The sequence below is a fragment of the Argentina anserina genome, chromosome 4 (genome assembly GCF_933775445.1).
Source record: "Argentina anserina chromosome 4, drPotAnse1.1, whole genome shotgun sequence".
In the NCBI taxonomy this organism is placed as follows: Eukaryota; Viridiplantae; Streptophyta; class Magnoliopsida; order Rosales; family Rosaceae; genus Argentina; species Argentina anserina.
This window is the reverse complement of record NC_065875.1, coordinates 4,706,443-4,727,814: the sequence shown is the minus strand read 5'-3', so window position 1 is coordinate 4,727,814 and position 21,372 is coordinate 4,706,443. Positions and strand designations below refer to the sequence as shown.

General features: G+C 35.1%; 2 protein-coding genes across 5 annotated transcripts in view; both read left to right on the top strand.

Moving 5' to 3' along the window:
* LOC126792896 (probable serine/threonine-protein kinase PBL17) overlaps positions 1 to 8,284 on the top strand; it is a 29,838-nt gene extending 21,554 nt beyond the window's left edge. Inside the window, exons 1-7 of one of the 4 annotated variants that reach the window (XM_050519408.1) lie at positions 2,027 to 2,174; positions 2,884 to 3,221; positions 3,848 to 4,082; positions 4,772 to 4,907; positions 6,309 to 6,445; positions 6,769 to 6,892; positions 7,494 to 8,284. In XM_050519408.1, coding sequence (XP_050375365.1) covers positions 3,912 to 4,082; positions 4,772 to 4,907; positions 6,309 to 6,445; positions 6,769 to 6,892; positions 7,494 to 7,981 — 1,056 coding nt within the window. In that variant the 5' untranslated portion in view covers positions 2,027 to 2,174; positions 2,884 to 3,221; positions 3,848 to 3,911 and the 3' untranslated portion in view covers positions 7,982 to 8,284. Of the gene's footprint in view, positions 1 to 2,026; positions 2,175 to 2,883; positions 3,222 to 3,777; positions 4,083 to 4,771; positions 4,908 to 6,308; positions 6,446 to 6,768; positions 6,893 to 7,493 lie in introns of those variants that run through there. The other 3 variants (XM_050519407.1, XM_050519406.1, XM_050519409.1) reach the window with 3 other exon arrangements.
* A 3,565-nt stretch (positions 8,285 to 11,849) lies between these two features.
* LOC126790761 (cycloartenol synthase-like) lies at positions 11,850 to 21,348 on the top strand. The gene is made up of 18 exons (XM_050517105.1): positions 11,850 to 12,082; positions 12,193 to 12,384; positions 13,866 to 13,955; positions 14,975 to 15,169; positions 17,223 to 17,307; positions 17,427 to 17,593; positions 18,084 to 18,272; positions 18,500 to 18,613; positions 18,716 to 18,838; positions 18,938 to 19,060; positions 19,574 to 19,672; positions 19,779 to 19,835; positions 19,945 to 19,991; positions 20,145 to 20,288; positions 20,411 to 20,588; positions 20,725 to 20,805; positions 20,944 to 21,027; positions 21,119 to 21,348. The coding sequence occupies exons 1-18, from the start codon at positions 11,870 to 11,872 to the stop codon at positions 21,254 to 21,256; spliced, it is 2,319 nt and encodes a 772-aa protein (XP_050373062.1). The 5' UTR covers positions 11,850 to 11,869; the 3' UTR covers positions 21,257 to 21,348.
* Positions 21,349 to 21,372: the final 24 nt, after the last annotated feature.

The window sequence follows — 21,372 nt, the reverse complement described above, 5'->3', positions numbered from 1 at the left end:
ATATGTTTATGTAACTTCCATTACATTGACAACACGAACTAACCGGTGTTAAAATAGATCATTTGACGACAATATAGCGGTGTCACATCTAACGACTCAACTAGGTGACTGAAGCAGCCTTTGCAAGCGGCTTATGGAATTAATTCACCAAAACCCACTACTTTAATTCACGTACCGACATACATACGATTATTTTCAAAACACAACAGTAGCGGATTCCTGTAAAAAGCCAGAAAAATACTAAACTAGACCTATAACTAACCTACCATAATCTACAACATAAAATTCCATGCAAACATCGGTCTCATGAGTAGGCAGAGTAGCCTTCCTCTCTGATTCCACCACCATCAGCCAGCAAGGCACGACCATCAATTGGCCAGCCTCACATCCCTGGACAGCGTCAATGGATAACCCTATTTTATGAACCATTGAACTCCTAGTTTGGGTGAGCGACGTAATTATTTATAGAAGATGCTCTATTAGAGAGCGATAAGGTTGATGTGATTTAGTATTCTTTCTATTTTAGGGTCAATGAGTCAATGACGATGCCCACCACAGAATTACGATGGACTCTAATTAACAATACTGCCGACGTCAAATACACAAGGGTGAAGAAGATGCCCCGGCCAATGTTCTAGACGATTAGGGACGTGTCAAGCACATGGCCGCTGTGTGTACTCTAGCTAAGCTTCTGGAATTGTGCATTGCATTTGAAACTCCATGTATAGGAATATATGAAAGTCCTTCTCACAAATGAAGTGATCGATGGCTCGCTTTGTGCCTCAAGTTAATATTGAAGAGGCAATGTCGTCCAACGCTAAGATAGTTTCATCTAGTAGTTTAGAAGAAACTTGTGTGAAGTTAATCAAAAAATAAAAAATAAATTGTGAAGTTAAGCATTAGAACCCCTTAAATCACGGCAAGTGATTCAATGAATACACCATATTCCAAACGCTGAGTTAACAGTGTAGTTGTTGATATATATATGAGGATTTGAAATCCAATCTCAAACATGATCTCATAGAGGATTATTTTTTTGGGCCTAGAAAATATTAGTGATAGTTAGGTACGTATTATTGAGAGAATGATGAGTGAAGCTCCATCTTTGTTCTGCTTGCATAATTATCAAGTGTACGTTGATAAGAAACCGTCACGTACATTGATGCGTGAATTGCTAAGAAAAATAACCATAATAATTATATATGCACTAGGCGCGCGCTGAAACATTTTGTCTATTCTTTGCCATATGCTGCTTTAAACAAGTATACTAGTCAAAGAAAAAAAATCAAGTATACTGGCAAAGACACAGTTAACGGTGTTAATACTTAATACCAAGAGAACAGAAAAATTCCATACAGGAACTTACCACAATCGAAAGCAATGACAGATTTAAGCTTCATCTCTTCCTTTTAGAAGAGAAATCAGAAATTGAATGCTTAATTTATTCATCTACAATATAAACGACTCATCTTATCATATGACGGTAATACTTAAAGTTTTTTAAACCATGAAATATAGTGGCCAACGCATGTACCAAAGGAAATTCAACCGTAGTTTCCAGTCGGGCATTCCACATTTGAGGTGTGGAATTTGACTACAAGGTTGCTGCCCAAATATTCCAGATGGCAAAGTTTTAAATATTGATATGAAGGAATGTGAGTCTACCTCTTGACGCCACCGACTCCTCCTACTCGAGAAGTAAAAAACACGGCATCGACATATTGAGCTTGTAAGCAAAACAACATACAACATTTTCCTGCAAACAACGAATGAAAAAGTATCGACGGATTTCAACACATTTGAAGTCAATTACTTGAAAATTAGAACACACTTTCTCTTCCCCATATATTATTTTCTTCTTCTTTTTAAATTACCATTCTAGCCTTGGAACCATATTCAGATAGATGTGGAGCTAAATAAACTCTAGGTTTTTATCGGAAGTTCAGACTCAAAAACATTAAAAATTAAAGAGATAATATATTAATATATATCTATAATCATCAGAGTATCGGCGAATTGAGATTAAATCTGATTCAATGAGGAGTCAGTCCCCTTCTGTTTCCAATCTCGCCAATATTTCAGACACCAACGTTAAAAAGGGGTTGAGAACCCATTGATTCACTTAAGCTCGACTTAAATCTCGTGGTCGGGGTTCCCCATTGAATCTTTTTCAGGTACGCGCCTCTTCAATCTTCATCATTTACTGGGTTGCATTCTGGACTTGGATTATATGTTCTTCATCATCATGTTCTTGGTTACATTTTGAACTTGATTATATATTTTTCCCATTGGCTTGTTTCTGTAGAGTTCCCGGTACTGTGTTCTTGTCTTGTTGTTGTTCATGGGCAGTACATTTGCCAACTAGATATTCACACGTTGCCTTCTTAGTTGTAATAGAGAATGAAGTCGAATCATTTCCTTTGATTCTTTGATATTGGTATGCCTGGCTGCATCATAGGTATGTGGGTTATGCCTGGCTGTTTCAAACTTTGGATACCGCAAGCGAACTGTACCTGAAATCAATAGGTGTTGTAGGTAAGTAAGGACATGTCCCTGTTGGTTTTGTTATTGAAGTACTTTGAGGGGAAATGTTTAGGTCTGCCCTAGTGACTAATGTGGTGGTTTTCTTCTTCCATCATCCGTACGGCATAAAAGGTCCTGAGAAATCTTGTGTACCTAGTAGGCATCTATAGACTTGGGTTTCTTGCCTTGCTCTTGTGCATGAAATAGGCTCTAGAACATCATTTTGTTGTTCTGTGCCACTGCATACATACCGTGGTTAATAACTAAAAGTATAGTTAGTCGTTTTCTTCTGAATTTATTTCTGTGTTTTCATAATTTGGGCACCATTCTTATGTGTCAGTCATTTGAAAATAATTGCAGGTGGGCAACCGGAAATAGATGGCGGGGCATAATGGCTTATGTTAATGCGACTTTTTTGTAAATTATTTTATGCCTCGACCCAGTTTTGAATCTGGAACCGGATTGCAATATTTCGAGAGGAGGGGTATTGATAGGATAAGTCACCATGTCGGTGGAGGCTGATTGAGGCTGTCATCTATCAATGCCTGGAAATGAATGGAGGGGTTGAAATCTAACGTGGGGTGATTCGGGGTTGTGGAAATTGTTGTAAGGATTTTGGTTGATGTTGGTTAGATTCATGGGGATTTGTTTCAGTGAACACAGGAACGAGTCCAAGTTTACTCAGAAGACCCAACAAGGTATGTATCTACCATTGTTTTAACAACATCTCAGCAAATCAAATTTAGGATCTTTTTGGTTATACATTATGAAAGTGACCTGTCAAGTATTGTTATTTGTTATGTGTATATAATTGGATTTGAAGCACTTTTTGAAACTTGAGAGTACATGTGCCACATTTAGATTTTGGGTGACGCATTCATTCATGGGAATTCGGTTTGGATGCCATGTCACGGGTTGAGAATGTTTGAAATGAAGGGGTTGCTTGTGCTTCTTAATTAAAGTTTAAAGTTCTGATGTAGAAGTTTGTATATGATAGTTATTGAACATTAAGTGCTTTTTGTGCAGAGTTATGTTGATCATTCTGTAAATGTCTTTCTTTCTTTGTTTTACAAATCGTGTTGTTGATATTTTGCATCGTGTTTAGAAGCTAGCAGAATGAAATGAGTTTGTTAGTCTAGTGAAATATGAATTAGTAAGGTGGAAGTAAAGTAAAAATTGTAGTTAAATTAAATAAAGTAGGATAATGTATACGAGTGTTAGTGTAATACTTTCCTTGTGAAAAACATTATGAAGTAGGATATGACTCTTCGGTATCTCAACCTAACTTGGATGAAACACCACGCGGTACTCCTTTGGTTACAAGGAATATCAAAGACCTCCGCCAAAATCCTGGATACATCAATGTCAACATCTTTACCCACAGCGAGATGAGGTTGGCCACAAAAAATTTTAGGCCAGATCTGATTCTTGGTGAAGGTGGATTTGGAATTGTATACAAAGGCGTCATTGATGACACTGTGAGGCCAGGTTACACAGCCACACAAGTTGCCATTAAGGAGCTTAATCCAGAAGGGTACCAAGGGGATAGGGAATGGCTGGTATTTTACTCATCTTTTACTCTTTTCTTATTTATTTTCTTAGAAACCACAGCTTTACAATTGTTTTGTATAAATGTTTGTGTGCGGAACTGCAGATGAAAAATATGAATTATGGTTTTTGAAAACAAAGTAGAGGGACATTGTAGTAATGAATATGAAAGATATTCTCATTCTGATACTGCTGACAGAATTGCACATAGTCTGAACGTTGTGTCAGTCCTTTCCAGATAAAATGGTTCCTTGTGTGTAAGGCAAAGTTTTTCTACCTCTCAACTTGTTACGAGTTCCTGCCAGTATTTGCTTCGCTTTCTCTTTAGTTTCTGTGTGGCTTGAATTTGATGAAGGCTCATTTGTTACTCGAAGATAATGAATTGAAATATTTAATATGAAGGATCTAGTCATAGAGATGAGCAGTTGAATATGCTAACTTAGTTCTGAGAAATGATAACCCCTAAATCCCTGATGCAAGAAAAAACCACTGGTGAAATAAGTATGACAGAGGAGGTTTATCCCTTTGTTGCCAAAACAAAAGTCTCAACAAGTCCATAGACTGGTACAATACAAATATTTGAAGCCATGATACCATGATCATTTAGAGGGATATGTCATAACACTATATCTCATGTCATTGTGTTGCAACCTGTTATTATCCTTTATGCATTAATGTCCTGATATTGTTTGTTTTGCAGGCTGAAGTTAACTACTTAGGACAGTTCAGTCATCCTAATCTTGTGAGGCTAATTGGGTATTGTTGTGAGGATGAACACCGCCATTTGGTCTATGAATACATGGCAAGTGGCAGCTTGGAAAAACATCTTTTCCGCAGTAAGTATTTTTCATAAGGAAAATTTCAAACACCATCATTCTTCGGCACTTCCGAGTTGTCCATGCTTACGTTCGTCAGCTATGATAATTTATCATCCCCCTTCTGCTTAATTTCACATGCTTCATAATTTTATGTATATTTTTGCATCACCCATTGAGTCTTATATATATCTGTTTTTTGGGTGTATTTTTTATGTTTTTGGCAGCTTTCCAAGTCCACTTTTTTTTTTTGTGAAAACGCAAGTCCACTTTCTTAGACTAGTCTGGATTTTTATTTGCCCCCAATACCTGCTTCTTAGTGATACTGCTTAATTTCATCGGCTTTCCAACTCTAATTTCTCCAGACTTGTCTGGATCCTTATTTTGCCCAGCGCCTACTTGTTAGCAAGGATGCACAAGTACGGGTACGGGATACGGATACAGCATGACACGGGATACGTTATTTTCTAAAATGTAGTGTTTTGGATACGTTTTGTAAAATAATATTTAATATATATTATATATATAAATTCTAAAATTTAATCAAACAAGCAATTAAAACACCTAAATTCCATTAATTTTATAATAAACATAAGTTTATAAATTAAATATTTAATAAGTTCAAGAAAATACAACAATGGAATGGGCTATTAGACTCTCCACCTAATTGTAATTAGTAGTTTAGTACTATAGTTATTCTGAGTTTTTAACGTGGCATTGATAATTATACCCCAAAACGTATCCAAAATGTCTTTTGACCGTATTAGGTGAGTTGACTATACAGTACATATTGTAGATACGTATTTTCAGCCACGGATACGTAAATATAGCGTATCCATACCGTACACGTATCGGATACGGGTACGATACGGGCATTCATTTTTTCTCACGTATCCGTGCATCACAGCTTGTTAGTGATACAAGAACATCCCTTATTTGTTTTCCGCCGCCATATACCAGGTTTGATGAGGAAAATTATTTTGAAGATGAGATACAATACTGAAATATACATGTGATTTTGTTCTTGTTCAACACATGACTGCATTTGACATTGTAAATTTTGAATTACCTCAAGCTTGGATGCTAGTGCAATTGGAAAGTGACACTTTCATCTGCCCCTACCTTTCTCAACAAAAAGAGAGTTCTGTCAGTGGTAAACAACCGTTAGTTATTATTGTCCATTGTCTGATAGGTTGTTGATCGTACTTTATTTGACAACCTGCTGCTCGAACATTTTCCCCGAACTGCATGGTTTCATGGAATGCAGATGATCTTTGGCAACAACTTTCTGTTTGTGTTGAAGTGAATCCTTTCACGATGTCAGAACTAAAATTTCATGCATATCATGTTGAGAGGCATAACCATGTAGGCATAGTACCTGTTATTTAATGGCTTAATTATTAATTCTGTTTTGGGTGGTAGGAGTGGGTCGTACGCTTACATGGACAAGAAGAATGAAGATCGCCTTGGATGCTGCAAAAGGACTTGCTTTTCTTCATGATGCTGAAAGGCCAATCATTTACCGTGACTTTAAGACATCAAACATTCTGTTGGATGCGGTTCGTTGTCTACTATATTTATCTCATATCTGCATGACTGCATATACAAGATTGAGCATTTCTTTGAGGCCCACCCTTCAAATAAAGACCATACTTTTTAAAGAAGTGATAGCGATTACTAAAAGCTCTCTAAAAGTTCAATCTAAATGTGGAAGTGAAACTGAAACCAGAAGATGAAGCCACTCAAATGTTTGTTGCAATGACATATTATTGATTTTTGGCAATTGAAATGATGAAATATTTATGCTTTTATATATCAGTAATCTATCCTGAAGGTGTCATGTTGATTTTTTTTTTGTTGAAAGTGCAATTATGACTTGCAGGATTTTAATGCGAAGCTTTCAGATTTTGGCCTAGCAAAAGAAGGACCGATGGGAGACCAAACCCACGTTTCAACACGAGTGATGGGGACATACGGATATGCCGCTCCTGAGTATGTAATGACTGGTGAGTTGTGTTCATAACTAAGTTGCTGAGTTATTCTATACTAATATGCTGCTCCTTGGCAAGTAATGACTTGTGAGCTGTGTCATAACTAAGTTGCTGAGTTATACTAATATTGATAATTATTCTTCTTTTAATCTTTTCTCTCAAGTAATTGATTTTTTATTTTCAATAAAGACGGACTAGTGAATAAGTTTGAGGAAATAAATCAAGAACACAACACTGAAGAAGTAATTGATCTAGCAAATAACAATTCGCACAAATGACTGTAATTCATAAAGATAACTTCTGCAACTTGTATGGCATCTTATTGTGCTTCACTGTTGTATAGCCAGCCTATATTCCATTTTGAAATGTGTTTACTTTCAAGGAGGGACGAGGGGAAATAATATTCCAGATTGATATATACCTCCCTCCATCCTCTCCTCCCCTATAGGTATATTCTTCATAGATATGCTAATTTGACAAATGTGAGTTTTTTATATGAATGCTTGTGCAGTTGAAAACTAGATATGTTCAACTCTCTCAAGCTAAGTTGATGACCTTGCTCATTAGTAGTAGAAACCAGAGTAGTTCATGACTTATGTTAATTTGATCTAATCAGGGCACTTAACGGCCCGAAGTGATGTTTATGGATTTGGAGTAGTGCTACTCGAGATGCTCATTGGAAGGAGAGCAATGGATAAGAGCAGGCCCAGCCGAGAACATAATCTAGTTGAATGGGCTCGACCACTCTTAAATCATAATAAGAAACTTTTGAGGATTGTTGACACTCGACTGGAAGGGCAGTACTCAATTAAAACTGCATTGAAGGTGGCACATCTAGCATATCAATGCCTTAGCCAGAACCCGAAAGGGAGACCTGTTATGAGCCAGGTTGTTGAGATCCTGGAGAGTCTTCAAACACCAGAACTCCATGACCCCTTGCTTCAAAGAGGAGATAGAGTTGTAACTCTTTATGAGGCTCCAAAGGGAACCTCTGGAACTCATGCTAAGAGGGATATAAATGGGAAAGATGGTGAAGTTAGGAGAGGGAGCAACCAGAGAAATGAAAGGAGACACAGTGAGGCTACGAGTGATCATGATCCTTAAAGCCCACCTCCAAGTTTTGTGTCTCAGATAAGTAAAGTTATGCAAGAAGTTAAACCTTTAACCAGAAAATGGGTGGAGGTTGAAACTGTACAAGATATATATCAACCCGTCTACCCATTAGGTGTTTTGTAAGATTCTTGCCCGTTTTGCAAAATTTGAACTGATTACTTTGTAATTCGTTCTGTAATATTCTATTTTATGATATTCGATTGTAGCATAGATTCAGAGAAAGCCTCTGATGGTATTTTGTAAAACAATGGTTAGATTTTGATCATTTGATGTACCAAAGCTTGTTTTCTTGGATTCCAATAGTGAGAAATTTTGTTCAGGTAAGTAAGAAGCTATTCCTTTCTTGGAATATACAAGTTAACAGTTACAAAATAAAAACAGCCAATTTTCCTGGGATAGTTTTGTAGCGATATCTTCAAAGAGTAGAGTAACGTTTCCATTATTGCATAAATGATAAGGAAAATGATTGTTGACCTTAAAATTTTAGGCCTTAAAGGCATTAATTATGTGTCAAGTCCTAGTCACATAGACACATTATATCATTTTCAAATTTATGCAATATCATTGTTAAGTAGAACCATCAAATCCTTTCTAAATTTAAAGGTTATTATTATTAATTTTTAAATATCTAAAAAACTATATTTTATTATATACATTGGAGTTCTATTTTTTCCTCAATATATTTTTCTCAAATATTTTTTCTTCAACTTTTTTTATTACAAAAAAAAAACAAATAAACTCCCGAAAAGAAAAAAAGGCATAAATGCCGATTTGCACCCCAAACTTAGCTGAAATTGTCAATTTACACCATGAACTTGCATTTGAGTCAATTTACCTCCTAAACTTGGTAAAAATTGCCGATTTACACCCCGAACTTGTATTTGAGTCAATTTACCTCCTAAACTTGGTAAAAATTGCCGATTTGCACCATATCCGTTAAATTGAACTGTTTTTATCCAATTTTGCGTCACATGTCATGCACATGAGGGGTCATTTTGTCATTTTCTATTTATATTTTTCTTAAAAACAAATAAAAATGTTCTTTAAAATGAGGATTATTTTGTTAATTAAATTATTTATTTACATCTTTTTTTCTACTTACTTAACCCTACTTTGAATTATATATTCAATATATCCACTCATTCAAATATAGTGTGTTGTGTATAAATATATTTTTATATGTACACATTGTTGGAGGATGAACAAATGAGAATAATAACGACGTAATATAACAGAACGTAACCAGTTATTGATTGATAATGAGGCCAATATATAGACATTACATAATCAGAATCCCGTAGGATTCGGAGTCTTAATCTATTACAGAGATGCGAATCTATCTCTAACAGGAAACCTAATAAGGCTAAGACACACACAATGGTAGAATAGTAATTCTCTCGGAACACACATTTATTTTTAATTTTCAATGTATTTATTTATTTATATTTTTTCTAATATCTTTTAACATACCATATCACATAAAATAATAAATATATAAATCAATAACATGTTTCGAAAAAACAAACATTGTAACAAGTGTTCATCTTAAGTAATTTTATTAATTTATTTCATTATTCAATATGAATAAATATATAATGATAATACTACCCCTTAAATGTATGACATGTGACGCAAAATTGGATAGAAACAGTTAAATTTAACGGATAGGGTGCAAATCGGCAATTTTTACCAAATTTAGGAGGTAAATTGACTCAAATATAAGTTCGGGGTGTAAATCGGCAATTTTTACCAAGTTTATGAGGTAAATTGACTCAAATGCAAGTTCGGGGTGCAAATTGACAATTTCAGCCAAATTTGGGGTGCAAATCAGCATTTATGCCGAAAAAAAAATGGTTAATTTTTTTTAAATGCATAATTGTCTTGAATATGTGAATACATATGAATATACACATATAGTCCATATCCAGAGTGAAGGTTCACTCTGAAGTTTCAGAATGAAGTTCCAATTTTGGCACACTTTTCGGTCAAATTTTTTCAGTATAAGCGATTCAATATTTAGGTATGCTATTCAAGATCATCTCTACAAAATTTCATCTAATTTAGACATCATTAAGGTATTGAAATTAGATTAAATCAATGAATGAATTAAAACTGTTCAACGTGAACCGTTCATGTAAATCTCAATTTTGAAAGCTCAAATCATTGTCAAATTGGATGAAACTTTATAGAGTTGATCTTGAATAGCATATCTAAATATTGAATCACTTATGGTGAAAAAATTTGACCGAAAAGTGTGCCAAAATTGGAACTTCATTCTGAAACTTCAGAGTGAACCTTCACTCTGGATAGGGACTGTATACACATATATATAAGAGTGGCCCTATATATAAATCATCTACAAAATATATAATTTGCACTAAATATATTGTGTAATTCTAACAAATTCATATTGTATTTTATTTATGAAAGGTTTATTTTCTAGCACAGTTGCACTAACTAATAAATTAAAGAAAGTCAAAATATCTAAATATAGAAAGAAAATATATTAAGATATTAATTAAATTCATGAGATTCTTGTAACTAAAAAGGTAAGAAATTATCATTAAGTAATCAAATTTAATTAAGGGAAAAACAAAGTCAAAGGTAAAGAATAAATTATAACCATTAGATATTTTCAAAAAAAAAATATTTATTAGATTTAAAATGATTTAATAGTCTTTTTACTTAACAATGATGTTGCATAGTTTTAGAAATGATATGATATGTCTATGTGACTAGACTTGACACATAGAATTAAGGCCTAAATTTGTGAGGTTATATATCATTGCTCCAATGATAAATGCAAAAGATTTAGAAGGTAAAGAAAACGAGATTAAATATTTTTACATGAAGAGATTGAACATGTCCACGGGCAAAAGATTTTCCCACACAGCTTGATCAATAACACCTAAATGTAGTGTACTGATAGTAAAAACATAAACACTGCAGGAATGGAGAAGTTAGAGAGAGAACCACACTGCAGGTTATAAATTTTATGTATGACAAGGATTTACTCTATGACGGGATTGACGGCATTCAATTTGTTCATAATTACATGTTAACTATTAGTAAATTATGTGTAGAGAGACTCGCAACACTTGCCTGCTGCAGCCAAGGGATCATTGTGTTGATAAACCAAGGCATCAAAAAATAAGATATGAATCATATGATACTAAAAAGCTGAGGACATCGATCACTGGCAGTTTCTGCCTTTCTGGTGACAAGCATTATAGAACAGGACCAGTTCTATCAAGAAGTTCAATCGGAACAATCTTTTTATCGTTGGATTCATAAACACATAATCCGAACCTAATATCTTAAACGGTTCGGGCCGGGTCTCGGTTCTCGACCAACTTTTGTTAGTTTTGGTACCCGAACGGTGCCCTACGCCCCTACTTCGAAGAATCAAAGAGTTCTTGTGGGGAGATCAAAGATAGCGTCGCCGCAAGCCCCAACCATTTATAATTTTATATAATCCCAAGTTTAGTGTAGTTTTAGGGTTTAGGGCCTGGGGGTTTCATTTTTTTGCCCCTTTTTTCTTTTTGTTCTTTCAACTTAGCATCATCTTAAGTAGGATATAATGAAAAAGACGTGCCCTGATTAGTGATGGGGCTCTCAACTAACCATCAGATTATTTAATACTTAATATGGTGTATTCTGATAGTCTGATTGATTGGGCCTCTGAGTCTGACCTACTATCCTATGATATGTCGATCATCGATTCACGGGACAAAATAGAACTACTCAACACTCCAAGAACCATTTTGGGGTACATTGGTAATCCTGTCACCTGCAATATGTATATAAATACTCTGCTACTCATCAGCACAAATTACACAATCACTCACACTAGCTAAACTTGCCTTTTAGCCATAAAAAATGTGGAGGCTGAAGGTTTCAGAAGGAGGAAGAGATCATGGTAGTGATCCACGGCTCATAAGTGTGAATGATCACATCGGTAGACAATTCTGGGAGTTCGACCAGAATCTTGGGACACCAGAGGACCGAGCTCAGGTGGAAAAAGCTCGGCTGGAGTTTCGTAACAATCGTTTTCAATCCAAACATAGTTCCGATCTGTTAATGAGACTTCAGGTACGTACTGGCCGGTTGATGTACTATAATTATTATGAGTAACAGTTCATCATATATAGCAAAGCTTTAAAAGTTTCTGCATATGCACGCGTGTTATGTTTATTATGTAGTTTGCAAAGGAGAAGGAAAGTGATCGAATGGAGCTACCAGCCCAGGTGAAAGTGGAAAGTGAAGAAGAAATTACTAAGGAAGTAGTTACAACCACGTTGAGGAGGGGGTTGAGATTTTACTCGACTCTTCAGACTGAGGATGGTTTCTGGCCTGGTGACTATGGCGGTCCTTTGTTTCTTCTACCTGGCTTGGTACGTACGTAAAGTTTAACCTAGCTTATCTACTATCATTGAATTAATAAGTTAGTCTTAATTTTAGTGTATTAGGTATCGATTTATATGCATGCATGTCCTTCCTAGTAAGAGAAGAGGAAATGTAAATATATGTATATATATAAGGAAGCAAAACTTGAAAGCTCAAGTCTCAAACTCTCAATCGTGGCTTGCAAGCATTATGGCTCGAATCTATATATACATGTCACGATGAACTTGCGCTCATGGAATCTATATACATATATTTACTAATTAACTAATTATTGGTGAAGAACTCCATTTCATCTTATATATGGTCCCCCTTTTTTCTCTCAAATTAATGGCATCGGTGGCTACAATATGGATACATTATATATAGTTGTCATTTTTATCAACATTGCATAATATAAATGGGTATAATTTGTAGGTTGAAAAACAATTACGGATATCATATAGTTTCTGATTCAATGATCCGTCAGTGTTTATAAAGAAGAAGCAAACTGTTGCTTCATTCCTTTTAAATTAAAAAGTTCTCTTCAATGGTCCCAAAACGTACATATATAATGGATGAAAAATATATCCCAGTCACATTCATGTCTATCAGTTATATAGATGTTATACATATACATACATATATATACACACACCCCCATAGCACGTACCCACCAAAGGTTTATTTGTATGTATGCATGATTATAGCAAATTAGCAATACTTTATAGTTTTGAAGTACAACTTTACATTATTGAGGGTCCAAAGAAAATTCTGAGAAGATATATATGACATGCATGTACGTAGGATATTTCCTCTTTTTCTTAATATAACTCTGCCTTCATTATCTTTGACAAATTCCTCGCTAAGCATCAACGAAAGACAGTTTTATGAGCTGTTTTTGGTCATTAGCACGTACGTACCTATATACAAACATATATATGGATATTGATTGATGTACCAAGGAAAAAAATTAATTAAATACATGTTATTGAAACCTCGAGGTGAAAGCAAAGCGATGAGCAAGTTATTCTTATTAATAGAAAAATGAAAACAAGGAGATCAATTGGTCCATTAATGTACGTGGGATGTAACATGTTACCTCTCGATCGATAGAAATATTACTTCATGAAACTAATCGAACTAGCAAATCCCCACATATAGTTTGGTAAAAACTAACATTTTCTTAGCCAAAAATCGGGACGCATAATTCAGATGATGCAAGTTACGCAACATGTGCTCCAACACTCGATATTATCTTAATAGTAAAAAAGAAAACTCTAACTGAACATATACAGAAACCTTAATGCATGTTTTAACAATCATCCTTATAATTTGGCTGTTTATGTTACAGGATTGATTGATCTCTATAACTCTATGAGATTAACTAAGTTCAAGCAAACATGCATTGTGTTACACTGTTACATGCATTGTTATTAATTATTTTATATAAAGCAATTAATAGTGATAATATTTGTGCACTCGTACGTAGGTCATTGGGTTATCTGTAACAGGGGCCCTTGACGCGATCTTATCACTCCAGCATCACAAGGAAATATGCAGATATCTTTACAACCATCAGGTCTTGCATCACTTCATTCTTTCTTTTCGATTGATTTCTATTTTTTACAGTATTGATAATACGAGGTCCTGTGGCAGTTAGTTTGCTTCATTCTGACTTCAATCATGATTTATGTATAATAATCATCTTCGAGAAACAAAGGCTGATATATTAATTCAATGATATATATGTATCATATATAAATAGATTACTACCAAATCCATTCAATTGACTTTCGAAGGGAAAGTTGTAAATATATATGGATCTAACTTACTTTGGAGTTGTATATACTACTCTATACATGGAGATTGACGACACGCGCGTTAAAGTGTCAAACCAAACCACCCCAATTCGATCTTTGCTGTCTTGATTAATTTGCATGGAAACTTAATTAGTATCAGTAAAACAAGTTAATTTGATGATATACGTTGGTACTATATCCCATCCTGTTAGTACGTACGATGTACTAAACTCTAAACATTATACTAATTAATTCTCAATACTATAATCTTGCACCTCGATCCATTGATCGACTTTTTTATTTTATTTTTTAAAATACGAAAATCCATTGATCGACTTAGCTGACTGCTAAAAGCAATTTACTATAATCGATTTGTTTCTCCCAAGGATTTACGCGCTGTTTTCACTTTTCAGTATAAAACACTTGAATAGTAAATGATTAATATTCTTTGTAGATTTAGAAATAATGTACTTCTATTTCCATAGTGTATGTGTGTGTAAAACTTCCCCTCTGTAATGACTATGATGTCCCGGTTCCCAGATTCAATATTTTCCGCTCTCAAACAAATTAACGTACTTTGTAAAGGATGCTCTTAAGTTTATACAAGTTTTTAACTACTAATTAATTATATAGAAAACATTATATGTGCATATGCATGAATTTAATTAGTACGTTGTTGTATTTTTTTAATAAATAACTATTTATTAGTACGTGCATTTGACCAAAGTGCCTCTAATAAAACCTTGAATAATGGTTTTTGATTAACGTACACTTGATAATATAATTAATGTGCAAGCAGAACAAAGATGGAGGTTGGGGATTGCATATAGAAGGACCAAGCACAATGTTTTGTACAGCTCTATCCTATGTGAGTCTGAGACTGCTGGGAGAGGAGACGGACGGCGGTGATGGCGCTATGGAGAAGGCAAGAAAATGGATTCTTCGCCGTGGAGGAGTTACCAGCATCCCATCGTGGGGAAAGATGTGGCTTTCAGTAAGCTTCAGCACCTAAACCTTAGAATGAAATCTCTAAAATGCAGATCGATCATACGCTTTTGCCATGAACTGTGGCCCTAAACCCTAATTCATCAAATACTAATTAAGAAATCTTCATTATTAATGTGGTCCTCCGTCTTGATATGCATGTATCATTTGTTTACAGGCCGAAATCACCTGTGGTCCTTATTATTAATCAAATTGAAATAATACAGAGAAAAACCTAAGCAAGAAACAAAGAAAAGAGGCTGGAATGTCGATATTGAATCAACATTCTATATTTTTTTCGTTAGTCTTTGTGACTATGAAGTACAAACATATATATTAAAAGCATTTCAATAATAATTAAGGAGATATATTTGTTGCTACCCAAATTTCTATAACTTCATAATGACAACAATTAATTAATTTTTCAAGTTACTGTGCATGGCGGTGTAGCAGCTCTAGAATTCGATGACAAACTGGGGGTATTATTTATCTGTTAGCAAAGTTCTAAAAAGCGTTAGGCGGTATGCAGGTGGACAGCCATCTCCTAGCGCCTAGACGGTTAGGCGGCGCCTAGGCGGTTTTGAATTATTAAATATTTATTTATTTTTATACATATATTTAAACTATTTTAATGATTAAAATATATAATGATGTTTAATATTAATTTTAAAAATATTTAAAATAGTTTAAATTCACATAACTTAAGTAGAAAGTCCATAAAAATATTTGAAGAAAAGATAAATAATGAAACAAATGCAATAATACTAAATCTCAATTTATTTCTCTCCAAATTATTTCCTAACTCATTCAGTATCGGACTCAAACTTAATATTCATATTTCTTTCCTCTTCTTCTGTTGATGAGATTCAGTTTTCAGAAAATAGATAAAGAGTGAGAGCTGTGGCTTCTTTTAGTTTTTTTTTTAATGTCAAATGATGGTTGACCGACTAGGATTGAATAGAGCCAATTAGACCGCCTATGACTGAATAGTGCCGCCTAGGACCGCCTAGGACTAAATAGGCCGCCTAATTCACAAAACACCACAGATGGCCGCTGAGGCAAAAAACGTGGCGGTTGGTGACCTCCTAGCGCCTAGGCGCCGCCTAGACCGTTTTTTAGAACATTGTCTATTAGTAATGATATATACTTAAATTTTGTTTCAAATATTGAAACATGATGACCGGTTTGCAGCTCCATATCAAGTATATATCAATCTTGACACTCGGGCTCGTATAGAGTCTGAGTTCCTGTCGATCGACCTAGTTTACGGAAGTAAATTTGCCGACCACCCTTATTTTGCCAAGTCCATGCCTACTTCTTACATAAATGACATGTGTTCTTTTCTCACATCTTATTTAACTATGGTTAACAAAGTAAATGTATAATAATAAATTACAATTTCTTTTAATTTGAAATCAACCCTTTTATTTATATAAGATGGATTTTAATTCATTTTGGGTTTGATCACTTGATGAACCTAGATTTGGAGAAAGTTGAAGAAGCAACTGAAAGAGTTCTTGCATGCGTTGATTATAGAATCTAAGTATAAGGAGATAAATACACTAGTCTTGAAAGCCAACCGTAAGGAGGAACTTGTTATCCAATTTATTTTGATTCCTCATATCCAACACAAGTCATCAATCAAGTTATTCAACTGAGTTAACTCACTCAGATTCACCCACACCCAAAACCTTCATGATGCTTGAAATCATCAACTAACTCCTTGAACCTCAAGTCATCGATTGAAAAGGTATGATGTTAAGGTGAAACTCAAAGATAGATTTTGTAACATCTTGATTAATATTCTAATCTTTAAACCCATAATGAATTAAAGATGGATTTTTGGTTAAAATAAATTATAAATTTAATTGATTAACCATAATTAAATAAGAGTTGAGAAAAAGACACATGTCATTTATTTAAAAGACGGGCATGGGGTGGAAAAACTGGAGTGCTCGACAAATTTACTTCCTCCAGTTATCAAACACTATCGATCTTTACCGCTCGTCGATCACTCAGACATTAATTTGCTAGTTAGTTAACGAAGGATTTATGCGTGGCAGGTACTTGGTGTATATGAATGGGATGGTAACAATCCACTGCCTCCTGAATTGTGGGTTTTACCTTACTTTCTCCCAGTACATCCAGGTTTAATTAGTTTTCTTCCAGATACATATATACTTGAGGCATTCTGCCGTTATCATTCTCCCCAACGAAATTAGTTCTTATTTTTCATATTTATATGGGGTATTATTTAATTGGTGCAGGTCGAATGTGGTGTCACTGTAGGATGGTATACCTGCCCATGTCATACTTATACGGCAAGAGATTTGTTGGTCCCATCAACGGCCTTATTTTATCCCTCAGAAGAGAGCTTTACACCTTTCCCTATCACCTGATTGATTGGGACAAAGCAAGAAATCTATGTGCAAAGGTACGGTACCTAAGTTAAAATCGTTTCTACTGAGAAATATATGAGATAGTATATATTCCAAGCTTTAATTTGCTTGTGTAATCTATGAGAAAAAATAAATATTTTCTGGATTCAGTAGTTCCATCTATTTATTTTGATGGCATTCTGGATTCGATCAGTGGCTGTTTAACAATGGTATATTAGAGTTCTAGTGTCATGAGGTCTTAGAAGTGAACCCTAACCTCCATAACATTAATGAGGCATATGGTGAACAAATAATCAGGTTAGGTCTAGATCAATAATTGAAACGATCTTGTTGCAGAATGAATGTGAGGTTATGTTAGGATTTAGGATTATTAGCTCGACTAATAATAATTTTTGTAGTTGTTTAGTACTTTAGTTGTATACTGAGGTGCTTCTCAGTTAAAAATCGAGTTTTTGTTCATTCATGAATTTGAGGCTATTTCAGCTGGTTTTACTAAAACAATCTTTCTCGTGAATAAATCAACAGGAGGATTTGTATTACCCACATCCCACTTTACAGGATGTGCTGTGGGGGTCTCTTCATAAGGTTGGGGAACCACTTCTCATGAGGTGGCCATTTTCTAAGCTCAGGCAGAAAGCCCTCACCACCGTAATGGAACACATACACTATGAGGATGAAAACACTCAGTATATCTGTATTGGACCTGTCAATAAGGTTTTCTCATTTATCTAGTATGAGATCAAAATTAGAAGGAAAAACATGGTTAATTTTCGGCACATAATGTTACGCTAGCTACAGCCTACAGGACATGATTTCACTTATATTTTAAGGTTCTGGAACGGTTGATTTGTGATGACCAAAAGTGATGAACTATGTCACTTATGCAAGTATGTTTCAGAGATTTTCAAGAACAAAGTCTTATGATGATCATAAACATGCAGGTACTAAACATGATTTGTTGTTGGGTGGAGGATCCAAACTCAGAAGAATACATGTGTCATCTTTCAAGAATCAAAGACTATCTCTGGGTTGCTGAAGATGGAATGAAAATGCAGGTTAATTATCGGCCTGCAATTCATAATATCAGTGAATAATTACTTTCCTGTATATTCAACAGACGATGTGAGTAAAGAAGCATTTTGGTGATGCATGCATAGGGATATAATGGATCTCAATTCTGGGATGTTGCTTTGGCTGTTCAAGCAATCCTTTCTACCAACCTTGTGAACGAATATGGTTCCGTGCTTAAGAAGGCGCACAGTTTCATCAAAAACACACAAGTACTGTGAACCCACTTGAACTCAAACTAATGCTTTTAGGTTTTCACATATATCTTCTCCCATTAAATTGGCTTCTGGTGTGATCAATCACTTAACTAGGTTAGGAGAGACAGCTGTGGCAATCTTAGTTACTGGTACCGTCACATTTCTAAGGGCGGATGGCCCTTCTCCACTCCAGACAACGGCTGGCCTGTCTCCGATTGTACAGCTGAAGGTTTGAAGGTACATACACGTACAATAATCGTAGCTCCATCCATTTCTCTGATATATATATACAGTCTCTATCCAGAGTGAAGCTTCACTCTGAAATTACAGAGTGAGGTTCCAATTTTGGCACACTTTTCGGTCAAATTTTTTCACCATAAGCGATTCAATATTTAGGTATGTTATTCAAGATCATCTCTACAAAATTTCATCTAATTCGGACATCGTTAAGGTATTGAAATTAGATTAAATTAATGAATGAATTAAAACTGTTCAACGTGAACCATTCGTGTAAATCTCAATTTTGAAAGCTCAAATCATTGTCAAATTAGATGAAACATTGTAGAGATGATCTTGAATAACATACCTAAATATTGAATCGCTTATGGTGAAAAAATTTGACCGAAAAGTGTGTCAAAATTGGAACTTTACTCTGTAATTTCAGAATGAAGCTTCACTATGGATAGGGACTATATATATATATATATATATATGATGTGTTGTAACTTAAGACCACCTAATTAATTGCAGGCAGCACTCTTATTGTCACGTATGCCCTGGGAACTTGTTGGAGAAGCAATACCAACTGATCAGATGTATGATGCTGTTAATGTAGTATTATCCCTACAGGTAATTTCTTGACCTTGTGACATCTTATAGTACGTACAACTGCATGCAAACATATTTATGTAATCGCAAGAGCAATCTCATGTACTTTATTTTCTTGAGACAACAGAACAGCAATGGAGGGTTTGCATCATATGAACTCACAAGATCATATGCCTGGTTGGAGGTGATGATGAACGATTATTTCTTGTTTTCTAATTTAAATTATGTGACTCAAGTGTGGATGATTGGTTCTCACTTTTGGGGAAACCTGATGACTCTCCTTTCAATAACAGATTATCAATCCAGCTGAAACCTTTGGAGATATCATTATTGACTATCAGTAAGAACAAAAACTACTACTTCATTGCTTTTCGAAACTTGTGTTCAATCTGCATAAAAAGTTAAGAACATCCATATATAATACCCGGAGCAACCCAATTTGGTGACCAATGGGTTCAGAGTGACAAAATTTGAATAAAATGAAATAATGCAGGTACGTGGAATGTACATCAGCAGCAATTGAAGGCCTTATAGAATTCATGAAATTATATCCTGGGCATAGGAAGAAAGAAATAGAAGCATGTATTGGAAAGGCAGTTCAGTTCATCGAGAGCATACAACTGATTGATGGCTCATGGTTGAGTTCGCTTCTAATCATTTCACAAATATATAATTTCCAAATGCTAACACCAAATATGGACTTATGAACATGAACTATGCTTCAAGAGCCTAATACTTCAACTGTTCTACATGTTCCAGGTATGGGTCCTGGGGAGTCTGCTACACCTATGGAACATGGTTTGGAATAAAGGGGCTGGTGGCTGGTGGCAAGACCTACCAGACAAGTAATAGCATTAGAAGAGCATGTCATTTCTTGCTATCTAAGCAACTCGATTCAGGTGGCTGGGGAGAGAGCTTTCTTTCGTGCCAAAACAAGGTAAAGGGGAATTTTTGGAAATCCATGTTGGATTTCTTCCTATCTGTGTTCAGCTTTTCTCTAGCTTTTCCTCTGTTCAGCATTTCCAGAAACAATTTTGTGATGTTTCTGAATGATATCTCCGTTGAATAAACAGGTATACACAAATCTCGAAGGGAACAAACCACATATAGTCAACACTGGATGGGCAATGTTGGCTCTAATCGAAGCAGGGCAGGTATGTAGCAAAGCGTGTTCTTTCATGTAACATTACAAGCTACACCAATATGGACGAGAAATGGCTGTATCAATCTCAATATTTTCCTAGAAACAGCAGGAGAACACTCATTTGGGTCATGTTCTTTTCAACTTTCAGGGGGAAAGGGATCCGATTCCCCTGCATCGAGCAGCAAAGGTTTTGATCAATTCACAGATGGAAAATGGAGATTTCCCACAACAGGTACGTGTTATCACAGCTTCACAAGTACTGTACAAGGTTTCAAGGCATTACATTACTTCACTTCCTTAGACTCACTATGTTACTTGAACAGCAAATTATGGGAGTCTTCAACAGAAATTGCATGATTAGTTACTCCGCATACAGAAATATCTTTCCTATCTGGGCACTTGGAGAGTATCACAACCGTATATTGGTAGGTCCCAGAATGCATAAGTCGAAGAAATACTGATATTACAGTTGTGGTTATAGTACATAGTGCCTAGTGTGAAGATGCTCCAATTGTACTCTTGTATATGTGTATCACAAGTGTCTGGTTGTGTTTATGAAGACCATTTTGGCAAAAGT